The sequence below is a fragment of the Pseudophryne corroboree genome, chromosome 1 (assembly GCF_028390025.1).
Source record: "Pseudophryne corroboree isolate aPseCor3 chromosome 1, aPseCor3.hap2, whole genome shotgun sequence".
Lineage (NCBI taxonomy): Eukaryota > Metazoa > Chordata > Amphibia > Anura > Myobatrachidae > Pseudophryne > Pseudophryne corroboree.
Window position 1 is genome coordinate 418389481 of NC_086444.1, and position 16878 is coordinate 418406358.

Below are 16878 nucleotides of genomic sequence, written 5' to 3' on the forward strand. Positions count from 1 at the left end.
GTAGGCGCGCGCAAAAATACATAGTGGCGTGGCTTCGTGGGGAAGGGGTGTGGCCACAAAATAATTCCAATTCATAAAACGGTGCACAGTAGTCTCCATTTTTCAAATTACGCCGCACAGTAGCACCACTACACCAGGTAGAGACCCTTTTACACCTTACGGCGGACAGATTCCTCTTTTTACACATTACAGCAGACAGCGTCCCCTTTTTACACATGACGGCAGACAGCGTCCCCCTTTTTTACACATAACGGCAGACAGCGTGCCCTTTTTACACATAGCAGCAGACAGCGTGCCCTTTTTACACATAACGGCAGACAGCGTGCACTTTTTACACATAACGGCAGACAGCGTGCCCTTGTTACACATAGCAGCAGACAGCGTACACTTTTTACAAATAACGGCAGACAGCGTGCCCTTGTTAAACATAGCGGCAGACAGCGTACCCTTTTTACACATAACGGCAGACAGCGTGCCCTTGTTACACATAGCGGCAGACAGCGTACACTTTTTTCACATAACGGCAGACAGCGTGCCCTTGTTAAACATAGCGGCAGACAGCGTACACTTTTTACACATAACGGCAGACAGCGTGCCCTTGTTACACATAGCGGCAGACAGCGTACACTTTTTTCACATAACGGCAGACAGCGTGCCCTTGTTAAACATAGCGGCAGACAGCGTACACTTTTTACACATAACAGCAGACAGCGTGCCCTTTTTACACATAATGGCAGACAGCGTCCCCTTGTTACACATTACGGCAGACAGCGTGCCCTTGTTACACATTACGGCAGACAGCGTGCCCTTGTTACACATTACGGCAGACAGCGTGCCCTTGTTACACATTACGGCAGACAGCATCCCCCTTTTTACACATTACGGCAGGCAGATTCCCCCTTTTTACACATTGCGTCAGGCAGATTCCCCCTTTTTACACATTGCGGCAGGCAGAGTCCCAGTTTTTACACATTGCGGCAGGCAGATTCCCCGTTTTTACACATTGCGGCAGGCAGATTCCCCGTTTTTACACATTGCGGCAGGCAGTTTCCCCGTTTTTACACATTGCGGCAGGCAGATTCCCCGTTTTTACACATTGTGGCCGACAGTCCCCTTTTTTGTAGAAAGAAAGAAAGAAAGAAAGAAAGAAAGAAAGAAAGAAAGAAAGAAAGAGAAAGAAAGAAGAATTATACTTACCCTCTCCGCTGGCTCAGGCTCCTCGGTGCAGCGTCAGACGATTCCCGGGCTGGAGAGAAGGAGGAGGAGGGAGGTGGAGGAGGGAGCCGCAGCAGCGCTGTGTCATTGGTGGAGGCGCTGCTGCTGCTGTCCCTCTGCTTCACTATAGGCTGTTCTCGGAAGACAGCCTATAGTGAAGCAGAGGGGCAGCAGCAGCAGCGCCTCCACCAGTAGTAAAACGCTGCTGCGGCTCCCTCCTTCACCTCCCTCCTCCTCCTTCCCCCGTACCGCTGCTCCTCTCCTCTCTCCGGGCGGCTGTGCGTTGCGGGCAGCGGTTGCCCACAGCGCACAGCGGCATGTAATGAGTCAGTTTGACTCATTACATGCTTTGGGCCCCTGGACAGAGGCGGGCCCCAGTGCAACGCACTGGTTGCACTGGCGGTAGTTCCGCCTCTGGTGCTAGCGCTGTGTGCATAAACAGGTTATTTTGTCTCCACCCCCTTACACAAAGTTTATAAGGCCTGAGTTGTCGTTCAAGCCGGTTGGTCTGAGCGTATTGAGTCTATGTATCCACATAGACTCTAATTGCAACAATTTTCTGCCTCTGTTTCCTCCCCGCATAGAATCTGGCACATGATCTATGATCCTATGTTTAAAGGTAGCCATAGTGTGCCTGTTCTCGAGGAAATGCTTGGCCACCGGTTGATCCCCCTTACCTGATATTAAGGCATTACGTATTGCCAGCCTGTGTTGTGCTATCCTAGTTTTAAATTGACACTCGGTTTTACCAATATAGTATCTGCCACAAGGGCATATTATTTAACGTAAACCACAAATTTGGTGGTACAGGTCAAGGGCCATCTAATGGGGAATTTCTTGCCTGAGCAAGGATGTGTGATGCTATCGCCTACAGACATGTGTGAACATGTCACACAGCCTGTGCATTTAAAGCATCCATTTTTACGAGTTAGAAAATGCTCCGATACTGACTTAAACTTGGCCATATCCGTCTTTACCACCATGTCCCTAATACTTCGACCTTTGACATAGCTTGGCATGACACGTTGATGTCGAAAAGTGGTCAAATCTGGGTCGGTGGTCACCATGGGCCACAACCTTTTTAACTCTTTTTGTACTCGATTACTGTGTACATCAAATTCGCACACCCAGGGGATTATCCCAGTCAGCTCTTTTTTATTGGTGGATAAATTCCTAGTGCCGGATACTCTGTTTGCTATCTATATATATATATATATATATATATATATATATATATATAAATGTGATGGTTTGTGGCAATTTGTATTATTCTATTAAATTGTCTAATATCAAATTAGGGCTAATAACCAATCAATAAAAATAAAATTAAGTGGGGTGGGGAGGGGGGCCATCATGACTGTTGTGCCTAGGGCCGGGGGCGCCCTCACACCTAAATCCGCCTCTGGCCGCTGTGCGCAAAACACTTGAATTCCCCCATAGAGGTGAGGAGCAGCGCTATCCTTTTATTATACAGTATGCTGATCATATCAGCAACAAAGTATCTAAAATATACTGACCATATCAGCAGCAAAATTAATTACCTTGGTTACCTGTGAATGCGGCAAATAAAATGTTACTAATAATCGCTACTTATAAAATAGTTGGCTCCAAACTTTTGGCCTTGGCTCAGAAATGTGTCCACATGATCTGACCTACTGTAGAAAGAAGAATGCAACAAGTTAGAAACAGAATGGAAACATTCTACATAGCTTCTACTACTCACACACCAGGGTCAGCTCTCTACACAGCAGCGCATCATTGCTAGTAGTCACATTCTAATTCCATCCCTAAGCATAAGCAGCAGGCACAGCGCAAATACCACTCTCGCACATCTCACCACTGGCAAATCGCAGCGTCCCTGTCACAGGGGGAGGAGGATGCAGCTGAGAGGCGTGATGCTATTGGAAGTTTCCCAGAGGTCGGGAATTGGCTGGGATCGGGGAACGGCCTGAGACACACAGCGCGTCACGCAGCAGCAGGGAAGTGCTAGTCTGTGGGTGTCTGCAGCTTGGCTCCCAGCTTCCGGTAGTCACCGTTACAGAGCTGCGGAGAGTCCCAGTGACTCCCTGACCGGAGCCGCACAGCAGGGAAGTGAGTTTGTGTCTCCGGCGTAGCTGTCATGTAGTACCCCGTGCGCGCCCTGTGCTCCGGGGATAGGCTGTCCTCAGCTCCCTGCACACTCTCCGGTTACAGCCTGTGCTGAGCTGATGCTCGTCTTTCCAAACGGACTACAGTGGCCCCATTGTGACTATGGGCAGGGGACCCTGGTCTTTATTTCTTACCAAAGGGCTGTATGTCTGTCTGTCACTATAGGGGGTGGCACTGGTCCCTCTGTGACTTTTGGGATAAGCGTTAGTGCAATACTGCTATTTTTGTTGTTGTCTGTAACTATAGTGGATGTCTCCTACAGACCCTTTATGGCTCTACGGCGCAGCACTGGTCACTAGAGGTAAAGGGGACAACACATATCCTTGTGTGACTTGGAGGGGATCAGTATGATAGTTGTCCAACATGTTCGATTTCACAGATCAGTTGGGGCTGTAGATTGCTAGTGTATGGTAACAATCAGTGGATTAGTGGTCCACTACAAGTAAACTGATGAGCCTTTCAAGATTGGCAGATATGTATTTGCTGAAAATGATTTGCAAATCATTGAAAATTATCTGTAATGTATGGGCACAGATTGGTGGATTGAGGAATTAAATCTGGGGGAAAATCTTTATATCTGAAAAGTTTTTTTTTTTTGTGTTTGTTGATTTATGGGTGTCTTAACTTGCTGATGGCACAGACCATTCTGTGGCTATGTGTTTGTTTATGGTCCTTCTTTGACTTTTGGCAGCAATCACTAGATCTGTGACTCGTTTGGTAAGTGTCTGGAGATGGTTGGGTGACACTGGTCCCTCAGTTACCCGGAGTGGGGTGGCACTGGTCTCTCTGTGACTCTGGTGATTGGGTGGCACTGGTCTCTCTGTGACTCTGGCGATTGGGTGGCACTGGTCTCTCTGTGACTCTGGCGATTGGGTGGCACTGGTCTCTCTGTGACTCTGGCGATTGGGTGGCACTGGTCTCTCTGTGACTCTGGCGATTGGGTGGCACTGGTCTCTCTGTGACTCTGGCGATTGGGTGGCACTGGTCTCTCTGTGACTCTGGCGATTGGGTGGCACTGGTCAATCTGTGACTCTGGCGATTGGGTGGCACTGGTCTCTCTGTGACTCTGGCGATTGGGTGGCACTGGTCTCTCTGTGACTCTGGCGATTGGGTGGCACTGGTCTCTCTGTGACTGGTGATTGGGTGTCACTAGTCTCTGACTGGTGATTGGGTGGCACTGGTCTCTGTGACTGGTGATTGGGTGGCGTTGGTCTCTCTGTGACTCCGGTGATTGGGTGGCGTTGGTCTCTCTGTGACTCTGGTGATTGGGTGGCGCTGGTCTCTCTGTGACTCTGGTGATTGGGTGGCGCTGGTCTCTCTGTGACTCTGGTGATTGGGTGGCGTTGGTCTCTCTGTGACTCTGGTGATTGGGTGGCGTTGGTCTCTCTGTGACTCTGGTGATTGGGTGGCGTTGGTCTCTCTGTGACTCCTGTGATTGAGTGGCACTGTTCCCTCTGTGACTCCGGTGGTTGGGTGGCACTGGTCCCTCTGTGACTCCGGTGGTTGGTTGCCGCTGGTCCCTCTGTGACTCCGGTGGTTGGGTGCCGCTGGTCCCTCTGTGACTCCGGTGGTTGGGTGCCACTGTGTGGCACTGGTCCACTCACGACTATGGGGGAGACCATTTCTGGTTGTTCAAATATTTGTGTAAAGAGACTTGGTATGTAAACTGCCGTCCAAACCAATGATGTACTTTCTTTTCTTTATTCACAGCTGTACTGGGCCCTTGGAACGGAAAGCTCACATGCAAATGCCATGTATCACAAAGTGAATTGCCAGTGATGGACCCAAGTGTTTAATATTATTATTAGTATAAATACATCAGTATGAAAAATCATGGATGAGGAGGATTGTTTTTATAACAGATAACAGAAAAAAAAGCTCTTCTGGGCTTGTTCTATTGGAGTAAGAGCTTGAAGACTTAACTTGTCATGGCTGGGGCAATAGCATCAAGAATGAGCTTCACCTCTTTGAAGCGAAAACAGCCCAAAACATTCACTGTCAGAATCATTACAATGGATGCAGAGATGGAGTTTAACTGTGAGGTAAGGGTGAATGGCTGCTGTTGGTTTATATGGTTTTATCTGTTGGGATTATAACAGTGCCATATGCTTCCTACTGCTGTAGATTTAATACTATTGAAAATATCTTAAAGCCTTTTTTTTATTTTTTATTTTATTTAGTAGGTCAACAATGACTGCGCATCAATACCTGCATATGGTGTAATATAAAACAAGCAGAAATACAGTATATGCTCACCTACGCCAGACCTCAATTTAACCGCTAAACTTATGTCTGCACCTTGGAGCATAATGATCTATCAGATGGTAAAAAGAATGTTGAGGGAGAGAACAGAGGGTGTAGTTTTGCTTATTGCTAACTTGTAATAAAGGGAAGAGATGAGTGACAGCCAGGTGGACTACTGACAATCGGATTACAATACTGAGAATTTTGCAGCTCAGCTGGAGCTGAGAAATGGAGTCAGGAGAATGAGATGGACACTAAGGGGTCTATTCAATGCATCTCGGCTCCTTTCCTACGGAAAGGATCCGACAATGCAGTATTCAATTTGCGGCCAGAGCTGACAGGTTTTGTCCGTTCTCGACAATGTCAATCCGACTTTTTTTAAAGTCGGATTGACATTGTTGAAAACAGGACTAAAGCTGTTGGATTTGGCTGAAAATCCGACAAAACACTTGGATCCGCGGCTAATCCGCCGATCCACGTGTTTTCCGACAAGTCCAGATTGCCGACCTGTCGGAGAAACAGCAGCCCCATTGAATGGGGCTACTGTTTTTTCGATAAGACGGCAGTTCCGACTATAATTGAATACACCCCTAAAGCTTGATATCCAGGGCTCCCAAACCTGATTGAATGATCTTCAAGAGTTGTGCAGTTAAATTTCATACAGTAAATATGCCAGATGCAGCGGAGGAGTGTTTGGAACAAGGAAGCAGACATACAGGTGTGTCCTCATTCATCTAGTCTCAATATGCCACGCATTGTAAGTGAACCGCCAGGTCCCGTTCAGCTGTTCTAGCGTCAGGCGTCTTTTTCGGCATATAAGATGCCCAGTGCTAGTAGAGAGGGGATGTTTAGTGCTACTACAGCAATGATGTATGAGGACACATCTGTATGGTCTGAATATGCAGCGAGCCGACAAGTAACTACCAACCTAATACATGAAATTGGATTATTATGATGAAATTTGGCTGATGGAACATCTAAACTTTATTTTTTTTCTTGTGTAGTTTAGTCAAAGGTGTAGCACATGGTTTATTCAGTGACTATATAAGTACAATGAGAAGCTTGCTGTGTATCCCTATGTCCTTTCCTCCTGACTTTCATTTTCCTTGTATCCCAGTCACCAAAATCTAGATTGTCAGATCTACGTTATAAGAAACAGAAACCGTACCTGAAAATTGTATTCACAGTACTGTTCTAAAATGTGCACAAAAGCATTAATGCTACAACAAATTTGATACCTTTCTTATAGGCCCTACACACTTGCCGATAATCCTCAAAGATATGAATGATCTCGTTCATTATTGAACAAGATAACGTTCATATCTTTGAGTGTGGAGTCACCAGCGATGAACGATGCGCGGCCCCACGCTCGTCCATCGCTGGTGCCCCGTCGGCTGTGCATGCAGGCCAATATGGACGATCTCGTCCATATTTGCCTGCACTTCAATGGAGCCGTGTGACGGGGGGAGTGAAGAAACTTCACTCCCCCCGTCACTGCCCCCCGCCGCCGGGTCGTCCGTCGGGCAGCTCGGCGGCGGATCTTTAAATGTGTAGGGCCCATAAGGGTTAGGCTCCAAAAAGCATTAACTGTGTATAGGGTTGTTCTCCAGTTATCTAGACAATGAACCACGTTATCAGGTCATTTAGGATATTCCTTTTATTAATAACTGTCAAACAGCAAGCACTCTACGATCGCATCACTGCCAGGCATTTGCATGCTGGGCGGCCTTGCCCTGTGCTGGTGGCCGCCAGCATGCGATTGCAGCCAGTTGCAGTTTTGCTAAAATAGCAAAACTGAAGCTGAATAATGTCCTAAGAGCCCTCTCAGGAGTCAAGCTGCTCTTCTCTTTGTGTAATCCCCATCCTGTAGGAATTTACTGTTTAGGTGGCATCGGCACAGGAGGTTGTGGTCTGGTATTTTGCCATTTACTGTATATTGTTATTAAAAATATTCTATCAAGTTTGATTACTGTCCTGGCACATGGCATGTTGGAAATGCAGATTCTTGCTCTGTCATCTGCTTTTGGTATTCTTTCCTGTTCTCACTGCCTTTCTCTCATTCCTCTCCTGTATACTCTAGGTGCAAGCAAACATGAGGCAATCTCATTGCAGGACTATGTGCAGGGCAATTCACATTAAATTGAGTCTCCCCCACGGGTCTATCAGTACATTTTTCTTATAATTGCTAATCAAAATTGCCTTTGTCTTAGTGATATTTGAAGATACTATGAAACAAAACCAGTGAATCAAAAACAACTAACTACAGAAGCAGTGTCCTGCCACTTCATAATGAACCTGACACTTGTTTTGCCTCATTTTTGATGTCCTGTTGTCAGGGTTTTGCTTTAGTGGTCAGCGGAGTGGGCAATATCATCACTCCATGCTGTCTTTGTATTTGCTGGCATTTGTATTTACTTAGTTCCATTGGCTGTTTTGTCTTGCTTTCTAAATGTTGAAATGAGAGCTACTGTAGCTACTCCTCCATCTTTTTGTCTTCTAAATACTGAGACAGATTCCCTTTTTGTGGTTTAGAGTTGGTGTTTACCACTGAGTGCCTGTGTGAAGCTTATGGATTCATAGTTCATTGTTGAATATGAGAGTGAGCAGTTTAGTTTCCATTACTTCCTTTGTGCCCATATGACCATAGGTCTTGCATCTTATGGTCTTCCATTTGAGCAGTTGGGTCCTTCCGGACATGGGGCCTAATTCAGACCTGATTGCTAGGCTGCGTTTTCGTACAGCGGGCGATCAGGTCTAAACTGCACCTGCGTATGCACCGCAATGCGCAGGCGCATCGTACGGGTACAAAGCGGATCGCCGCTCAGCGATGGGTTTGTGCGAATGATCCATTCGCACGGGCGTTTGCAAGGAGATTGACAGGAAGAAGGCGTTTGTGGGTGGTAACTGACCGTTTTCTGGGAGTGTTTGGAAAAACGCAGCCGTGTTCATGCGTTTGCAGGGAGGGTTCCTGACGTCAGTTCCGGTCCTGAACAGGCTGATGTGATCGCAGCGGCTGAGTAAGTCCTGGTCTACTCAGACTGCACAAAATCTGTTTGTACACCTCTGCTACACATGCATTCGCACACTTGCAAAGCGAAAATACACTCCCCTATGGGCGGCGACTTTGCGAACGTAGCACTGCAAAAAAAAACCTAGCGAGCGAACAGGTCTGAATTAGCCCCATTGAATAATTTAGTATTATGTTCCTACCTGATATTTGTGGCCGTTGGGTTTTGTATAGTTCAGTATTAATAGCTGTCTGGTTTTCATGAGGCTGGCTTGGCATTCTCGGGGGTTAACCCTTTACTTCCCAGATTATTTGCTTTGGGATGTACCTACTAGACTGTAACCACCCAAGATAGCTGATGGAGAAAATTGGATCTTTACTCATACTCCTTTTATACCAAAGTCCTAGATCTGATATCATCTCCAAGCGCCTGGAAATCCAATCTCCCCATGCTGTAATTGGGTACACTGCCCCGTTACACGGGTCCAACCCTGCTCACTACTTGGGTTTGATTGCTGGGTCGGTTGACCCGGGTTTTTCCTCGGGGACCCTTTTTACGCTACCCGCATCCCGGGTAGACGTGGCAATAAGCCAGGTTATTTGGGCAGTGTAAAAGGGGAGTGAGTGATAAATGGGCGCCTCATACCTTCACCACTGCCTTTTTACATGCATACTGTAGCTATGGAAAATAAGTTATCACCACTGTATGCAAATCTAGTTATGGAGTAGCTTGAAAGGGATTTTTGGTCCACCTCCATGTGTTAAGACTCTGCTTTCTTCACTTACGTAGATAACATGCTGATAATCTGGACTACCTCTAAAAATAGCAATTAAACTTTCGCCAACCTATCATTAAACTGAAACAATCTCCCCTGATACAAACCACAGTCAGAAGAGAGTCAATCAAATACCTGTGACAGATTGTAATCAGGTCAGGTAATGTGAGGCTGGCATGCAGCTGCTCAGCCATGGAAACCCATTCCATTAAGGTCCCACCGCACATTTTTTTTGTCCTTACATTAATGCCAGAGGAAGTTAGGAACTCTTCAGCTTTGGCATCAGCACAGCGTTGGTGACTTTTACTCACCATGTGCCTTAGTAGTCATTGACCCTGCTTTGTGATTTTACGTGGTCTTCTTCCACTGCGTGACTGAGTCGCTGCTGTTCGTAATATGCTTCCACTTTCTAATGATATCACTTACAGTTGACCGTGGTATGTCCAGCAGGGATGAAATTTCACGAACGGTCTTATTGCAAAGGTGGCATCCTATCACAGTACCACGCTTGAAGTCACTGGTACTGTGGCAAATGTTTGCAAATGGAGACTGCATGGCTAGGTGCTTGATTTTATACACCTGTGGCAAATTGGTCTGATTGAAACACCTGAATTCAATCATTAACAGGTGTGGCCAAGTGCTTTTGTCCATATAGTGTAAATTTCTTCACTTATCTCAAAAATATCTCCCAGCTTGACCTCTCTGATCAGCACAAGATCTGCGTCTCTCCACGCGAATAACCTGATCCCATTCATGATTACAGGACTGTTTTTGGGTTGCACCCACTCTGTGTCCCATGCATAATAAGACTTCAGGCAAGCTTATCAAATTCCAGAGCCTCCCACATAACCTCCGTAAGCTGTCCTAGCCAATGGTATCTTTGCCTTTTTCCCTATAGATTGTAAGCTTACGAGCAGGGCACACTTATTTCTGTCTTGTCTGTTATTAGTCCTTGTTTTTTTACCATTTTGTTCCCACTTGCAAAGCACAGCAGAAAATGCCGGCGCTATGTAAGTAACTGTGAATAATAATACATTTCAGACAATATACAGGTAATTGTATGCGCCCGCCCTGCCACAGAGTGATGAGTGTAGCATACCTCCCAATATGACCCTCTCCAGGAGGGACAGAATGCTCTGCTCCTGGAGTTCCCTCTTATTTAATGATTGCCATCACCTGTGGTGAAACACCTCTCTTATTCATTAAACTGTTCAACCAAGGCGACTGCAATTTTAAATTAAGAGAAAAGTCCAGAAGCAGAGCATTTTGTCCCTCCTGGAGAGGGTCATGTTGGGGAGGTATGATGTAGTGGTAAAAAAAATCAGTTCAGGTTCTTCTGCATCATGTTTTCTATATTCCACTTAGTCCTCTCAAGCTGTGACACGAAAACGTATAGGGATATATTTTCGAAGGGGTGGCTTTTACCTCAAAATTGAAATAGGCGCTAATATTAAGTGCAGATCTCTGAGTGTTATGCATTTTGAGGACAAACTCGATGAAAAGATGAGGCTTGCAAAACCCACTGCTTCATAAATATATCGCCATAGAAAACAAAAATACTGCACACTGTTTTGATGTTGTCTAACGAAGTACAAAAATGAAAGTTTATACTTTTTTATGGGCTTCCACCTTCAATATGTCTTATGCAATATGGGTAACCCTTCAGAATGTCTGAACCAGTAGATATATGTGGAAACTTAAATTGTACCAAATACACGAAGGGGGCAATTCAGTTAGATGCGAGTTGTTTTCTGCATGCCACTCTCACGGCAAACTCACACTGCAAATTTAATTTGCAATTCAAGCTTACATTGCTTTTTTAGAGTAAATTTACATTTTTTATGTACACCCTCCTGAGCAGGTAAAAATGTAAGGAAAATCTTTAATATATGCAGAGTTGGTAAGAAGGAAAAAAAACAACTTTTTTTTTTCTTTCTTTTTTTAATTTAAACAGTTAGTTAGTTATTTTTTTGTTTAAGAGAGGGTGTTTTTTTTTTTTTTTTTGTTTTTACAATGTTTTAATGAAATTTTTTTTAATGAATCTTGTATTAGAAACCTTGATCATCCATGTTTTAATGCTTTTTAACATTAAGAAAGTTATTAGGCTTTGATTTGATTTATTTTACGTCTTTCAATAAAACCAATTTTTTACAACTTATTATTCCTATTACATCGGAATATATGTAGATAGACTAAACATATTAATACATACAAAGTACACTCAGAAATAGATAAAAATTTTAAACAAGCACTAGTTCATGTTAAGCATTAGTCCTACTTATTATAATGAAATAAATTAGTACAGGTTGCGTATCCCATATCCAAATATTCCAAAATACGGAATATTCCAAAATACGGAATATTCCGAAATACAGAATTTTTGCGAGTGAGACTGAGATAGTGAAACCTTTGTTTTCTGATGGCTCAATGTACACAAACTTTGTTTAATACACAAAGTTATTAAAAATATTGTATTAAATGACCTTCAGGCTGTATGTATAAGGTGTATATAAAACATAAGTGAATTGTGTGAATGTACACACACTTTGTTTAATGCACAAAGTTATTAAAAATATTGGCTACAGTGACCTTCTGGCTGTGTGTATAAGGTGTATATGAAACATAAATGCATTCTGTGCTTAGACTTGGGTCCCATCACCATGATATCTCATTATGTTATGCAATTATTCCAGAATACGGAAAACTCCGATATCCAAAATACTTCTGGTCCCAAGCATTTTTGGATATGGGATACTCAACCTGTAATACACTGGGCATGCCACTGGCATTAAATGTTTTGAATGAAAAAACACTTTTTTTCCCATATAATAGTTTTTTTTGGTTGTTGTTTTTTTAAGAAGTCACAGCACCATGGCTGTAGTCACAGCATAATAAAATAAACAGTGTTAAAAAAAAAAAAAAAAGTTTGTTTAAAAATAAAAGGTGACCTGAACATAGGGTAAAAATGTTAAGTCACTGGGCCTGATTCTGTCTTGTACTTTATTGCACACCCGCAGGGAAGCATCTGTGCAATACCGTACAAATGACATGCAAATACAGCAGGAGGTGTATGTACGAGATAGACACCTCCTGCATGCATCTGCGACCCAAGCGCAGCATTGGATAACCATCACAACCGTTGGTAGTGATGGCAGCAGCACTCGGCCAGTCTGCGTAAGCTGAAGCTGACCGTCTGAACTGGAACTGCCTACAGAGATGGGGGGTGACACGCCCCTGTTTTGTAAAATGGACACGTGCTGCACCTAAGGGGGAACTGCGTGCGATATTGCTGGACCCATTCTTCACATTCGTAAAACTAGTCTTGCCCATGCACAGACCCCCAGCAGTCTGATTTGTACGTAAACCATTTAGTTTATGTACAAAGCTGAATCGAGTCACATTGCAGAACCTCTAATGCAGCCCTCCCGATTAATACTTATGCACATGGAGGGGTTGAAATAGCATAATGTAGCCATTAACATCTGTTTTCAGGTGATTTTCCCTAAAAAGCTCTATAATGAATCAGAGGATGTGGGACGGGTATATGGATGTGTTATATTGATGGAAGAGGGGTTTATGAACTTGCAGATGAGTGTTCATTCCAACTTTTTACAAACTTGTGTAAAAACACAGAAAAATTTCTATAGACATTTTTCTATATCACAAAATGCTTGGAAGGCTTTAATATGATGAAAAACATTTGCTTGCTATAAGTGTTTCAAACATTAATGAAAAGTGCAAACATCATCCATTTGGCATCTTTTAAAAACCTCCAATACTTTCCTTATGGCCATTAACAGTCTTCTATAGGGCCTGCTATCTCAGTTGCCACTTTTTGGGGGTCCAGGATAGTTTCCACACTTTTTCATGCACTTCTCCAAGGTCTCAAGAATCTGTCATTTCTCTAGGTGCACGCATTTGTGAGATGTATGCGGGGCCGGTGCTAGGGTGTTCAGCGCCCCCTGTAAATTATAAATTTGCGCCCTACCATTCTTTACAAAGGGATGCCCAAAATGGGTGTGGTCTCACAAGAAAGGGGCGTGGTCACACAATAGTACTCCCATTTCAAAGTATGCCACACAGTAGTACAATTTTATTCACATTATACCGCACGTACTAGTGCTGCTTATACACATAATGCCCCCAGTAGTAGCGATGCTTATGTATAATGCCCCCAGTAGTAGCGGCGCTTATGTATAATTCCCACAGAAGTGCCACTTATTAACATAATGGCTAAACACACATACACACTCATATACACACATACACTCACTCACAGTCTTTCCATCCACTACTTACCTATAACAGTGGTCTGGCTGGCCGGATTTGTAGAAGCCTGGAACCATGTAGCTCCTCCCCCTTTTTGCCCTGGACACTGACACTCAAGCTGACACCATCAGAGGGGAGATACCAGGCACAGCAGCGGCAGCAGCGGGACAGGTGCAGCAACGGGTATGCAGAACAGGGAGAGCGCCTCTCAAGCCTGGGTCCTACCTGCTCTGCATCCCTTTGCTGAGCGGGTAACGCCGGGCCTGGATGTATGCCAGTTTCATGAAACAGAGATTAAAATATATTTGAAAATTCCAATCATATATTGTGTGCATCTGTTTATTATCCTTTTAGAGATTGTGTGTAGTGTACTCCTCCCCCTTTTATTTAGCTTGATTGATTTTGTGTTCCACTTTTATTAGGATTGATTGATCTTGTCGTCCCCCCCCCCTTCCTTTCCCTTTTATATAGCTTGATTGCTTTTTTTACTCCCTAAACCACTTTCTTACCTACTATCATAAGTGTAATTTCTTTTGCGTCTTTTTCCTGGATGGGCCAGACAGCTCCTCTCATCACTTAGCCTGTCAGCTTCGCTTGTGCATGTTCTATATTCAAAACTCATGATGGGGCAGATGGGAAAAGCTATTCTAAACTGATTACGTTTAATTTTACTGTTGGTGGAAGAAGCACTTGTGGGCTAGTTTAAATAACTTCTCAGGCCTCTAGTTGAATGGAGTATACTGTAAAATCAAATGTTATATGTAATACTGAGGTAAATTGCTCAGATTGTGAGGTACCCTTTAAAAGCTCATTTGGAGAGCTTTTGTATATATCATTTGTATATTTCGCAAAGATACATTTTGCGAAATATACACATTTCAAATGAAGGTACAAACAATAATAGTACATTTGTGATTCACAAAGATAATATACAGACTCCACAAATATGTTAGATGTGGATAGTGTAAAGGTCCATACACACTAGATCAGTGATCTCCAACCCGTAGCTCGCGAGCTACCGGTAGCTCGCCGTAGTATTTTCGGTAGCTCACAGAGCGCACGGGCTTGGGCAGTCACTGGCACTCCTCCCTTCATTTTTAATATGTTGCCTGGCTGTCAGCCAATCAGAGTTCGTGGACCGGCAGTGGCGGCACCTGATTGGCTGCCGGACTGCGAGTTTTGATTGGCTCACTTACCGGCACCATATTTTAGATGCCTGCCGCCACCGGAGTTCTGTCACCCTCACCACAGCCGCTCTCCGGACTTCACAGGAGAGGCGCGCGCTGCGCGTTCCTCCCCTTCCATCCCTCATACAGGGGGAGCAGCACCGGCAGCAGTAGAAGAAGCCAGCAAGGGTTAGCACTGTGTGGGGCACTGTATCGGACACTACGGGGGGGGGGGCATTTTAAATGGCATTGCGGGGGGCATTGTATCTGGCACTGGTGGGGGCATTGTATCTGGCACTGCTGGGGGGCATTTGTGTATCTGGCACTGCTGGGAGACATTATTTGTATTTCTGCACTACGCGGGGGGGCATTACTTGTACTTGTGTGGCCACACCCACTTTTGCAGGAACGCACGCTCATTGGGGGGAGGGGGGAGCTCCTTTTAGAGGTTTTATTTTCCAAAAGTAGCTCATACCCCAATTAAGGTTGGAGACCACTGCACTAGATGATATTGTCTACAATATTGCTAACTTTTATCCTCCTGAGCGATATTGTTTACAGTATCGTCCGGTGTGCATGCTGTGGGCGATGAACGATGCATGGTCGCATCATTATCATAGCCCTCCCTTGTCTGTGCATGCAGCTCAGTTTGGACTATTGTCCAAAAGCTGCATGCACTGCATAGACGCGGCATGACATCACTGTGTGACATTGCGTGTGATAGTGCACAGTGGGGTATGCACACTGTCTGCCCATGCCGGGAGGGAAAACACTAGGCAATATCGCTCCTGAAGCGAATTGCCTAGTGTGTACGGACCATAAAAGTGTCATCCCAATGTTTTTATTCTAAAATAGACAAATAATTACAAACAAATTGAATGATACACTGCACTCGCAAAAAAAAGAAAACCACAATGGAAATATGTATCCAATCCAGGATATCACTTTTTTATGCCACCCCGCTCCTCCATTTAAATGCATTCATCAGAACTCTGTCAGTTGGGAATAATTACCTTAATAAATCTGAAACCTCAAAATAAGCAGATGATCTGAACATAAACATATGGCTTACAATAAAAGGGTTAGTGTGACAGCTTGCAACGATGTCTTTTATTTTTAGCATTGCAAGGGGATTAAAGCTAATACTGTTGTTGTGTTGTTTTTGTTTTGTTTTTTATATAACTTTCTTTGAATATAAATTCATGATCAAAATTAGTGTTTGATAGCTCATTATACGTCCTATGTCCACATTATCGTCCATACTGTGCTCAAATAGAGGGAACAGCTGGTTCTCGTGACTAATCCATTCAGCATCACTGTATTAATAGAAATCTTCTATTAAAAACTTTTATAACTGGTATTATTGAGAAATTAGAAGCATTCAAGAACCTGAAATCGTTAATGAAGTGATTTCCCAAAATAAAAAGGTTCCAGCAGACTACAGAATCCCGGCAACAACAATAGATATTATTTACTTTCTTGACTTCCAAGCAATTAGGAACAACTGACCTGAAAAGAGTAGCACCAACATTTAATAATTAACCAATTCCCCTACCCAGCTCCACTATTAATTTATTAAACTTCACCATTCGTCCCCACGTTAAATTAATCCAATTCTCAAGATCAATGCTGATACCATGGTGTGGGGAAGGGCCAGCTGTCAGAAATTGCGGTAATGCCCGGCAGACCCCTTCTAGCCTGCAGCTATCCCTAACAAGTTCAGGCTGCCAAATTTCCCCAGTAAGGAGAATAGCTAAGAAACCTCAATCAGTAATGTACAATAACAGTGACCTGAAGGAATTGTTCCCAGGTTCTCCTACAGTCAGATATAGAAATCCCACATGGTTGATAAATGGTGTATCTTAATTGTTTTATCTTAAATATAGTAAATATACCCCTTACTGTCTTAAGTGCGTTTAAATATGTTGCTGTTAGCATCCAATTAGATTCTACTTATTTATCTAGCTCCTTCTAGAAGAGAACGGCTTGAATCTGATAGGTTGCTATGGGCAACATCACCACTTCTAAAACTCCTAAGGCACAATGTAAGAAT

At 44.0% G+C, this 16878-nt stretch overlaps 2 protein-coding genes across 6 annotated transcripts in view; one reads left to right on the forward strand and one right to left on the reverse strand.

Moving 5' to 3' along the window:
• NIPSNAP1 (nipsnap homolog 1) overlaps nt 1–3033 on the reverse strand; it is a 74881-nt gene extending 71848 nt beyond the window's left edge. The window contains exon 1 of one of the 4 annotated variants that reach the window (XR_010171222.1): nt 2943–3033. The gene's annotated coding sequence lies outside the window, so the exon portion shown is untranslated. Of the gene's footprint in view, nt 1–2756; nt 2810–2938 lie in introns of those variants that run through there. The other 3 variants (XM_063913355.1, XM_063913356.1, XM_063913357.1) reach the window with 3 other exon arrangements.
• Nucleotides 3034–3041: 8 nt separating this feature from the next.
• NF2 (NF2, moesin-ezrin-radixin like (MERLIN) tumor suppressor) overlaps nt 3042–16878 on the forward strand; it is a 173006-nt gene continuing 159169 nt past the window's right edge. For both annotated transcript variants that reach the window (XM_063913354.1, XM_063913353.1), the window contains exons 1-2: nt 3042–3306; nt 5074–5405. In XM_063913354.1, the coding sequence (XP_063769424.1) occupies nt 5292–5405 (114 nt within the window). In that variant the 5' untranslated portion in view covers nt 3042–3306; nt 5074–5291. The remainder of the gene's footprint in view (nt 3307–5073; nt 5406–16878) is intronic.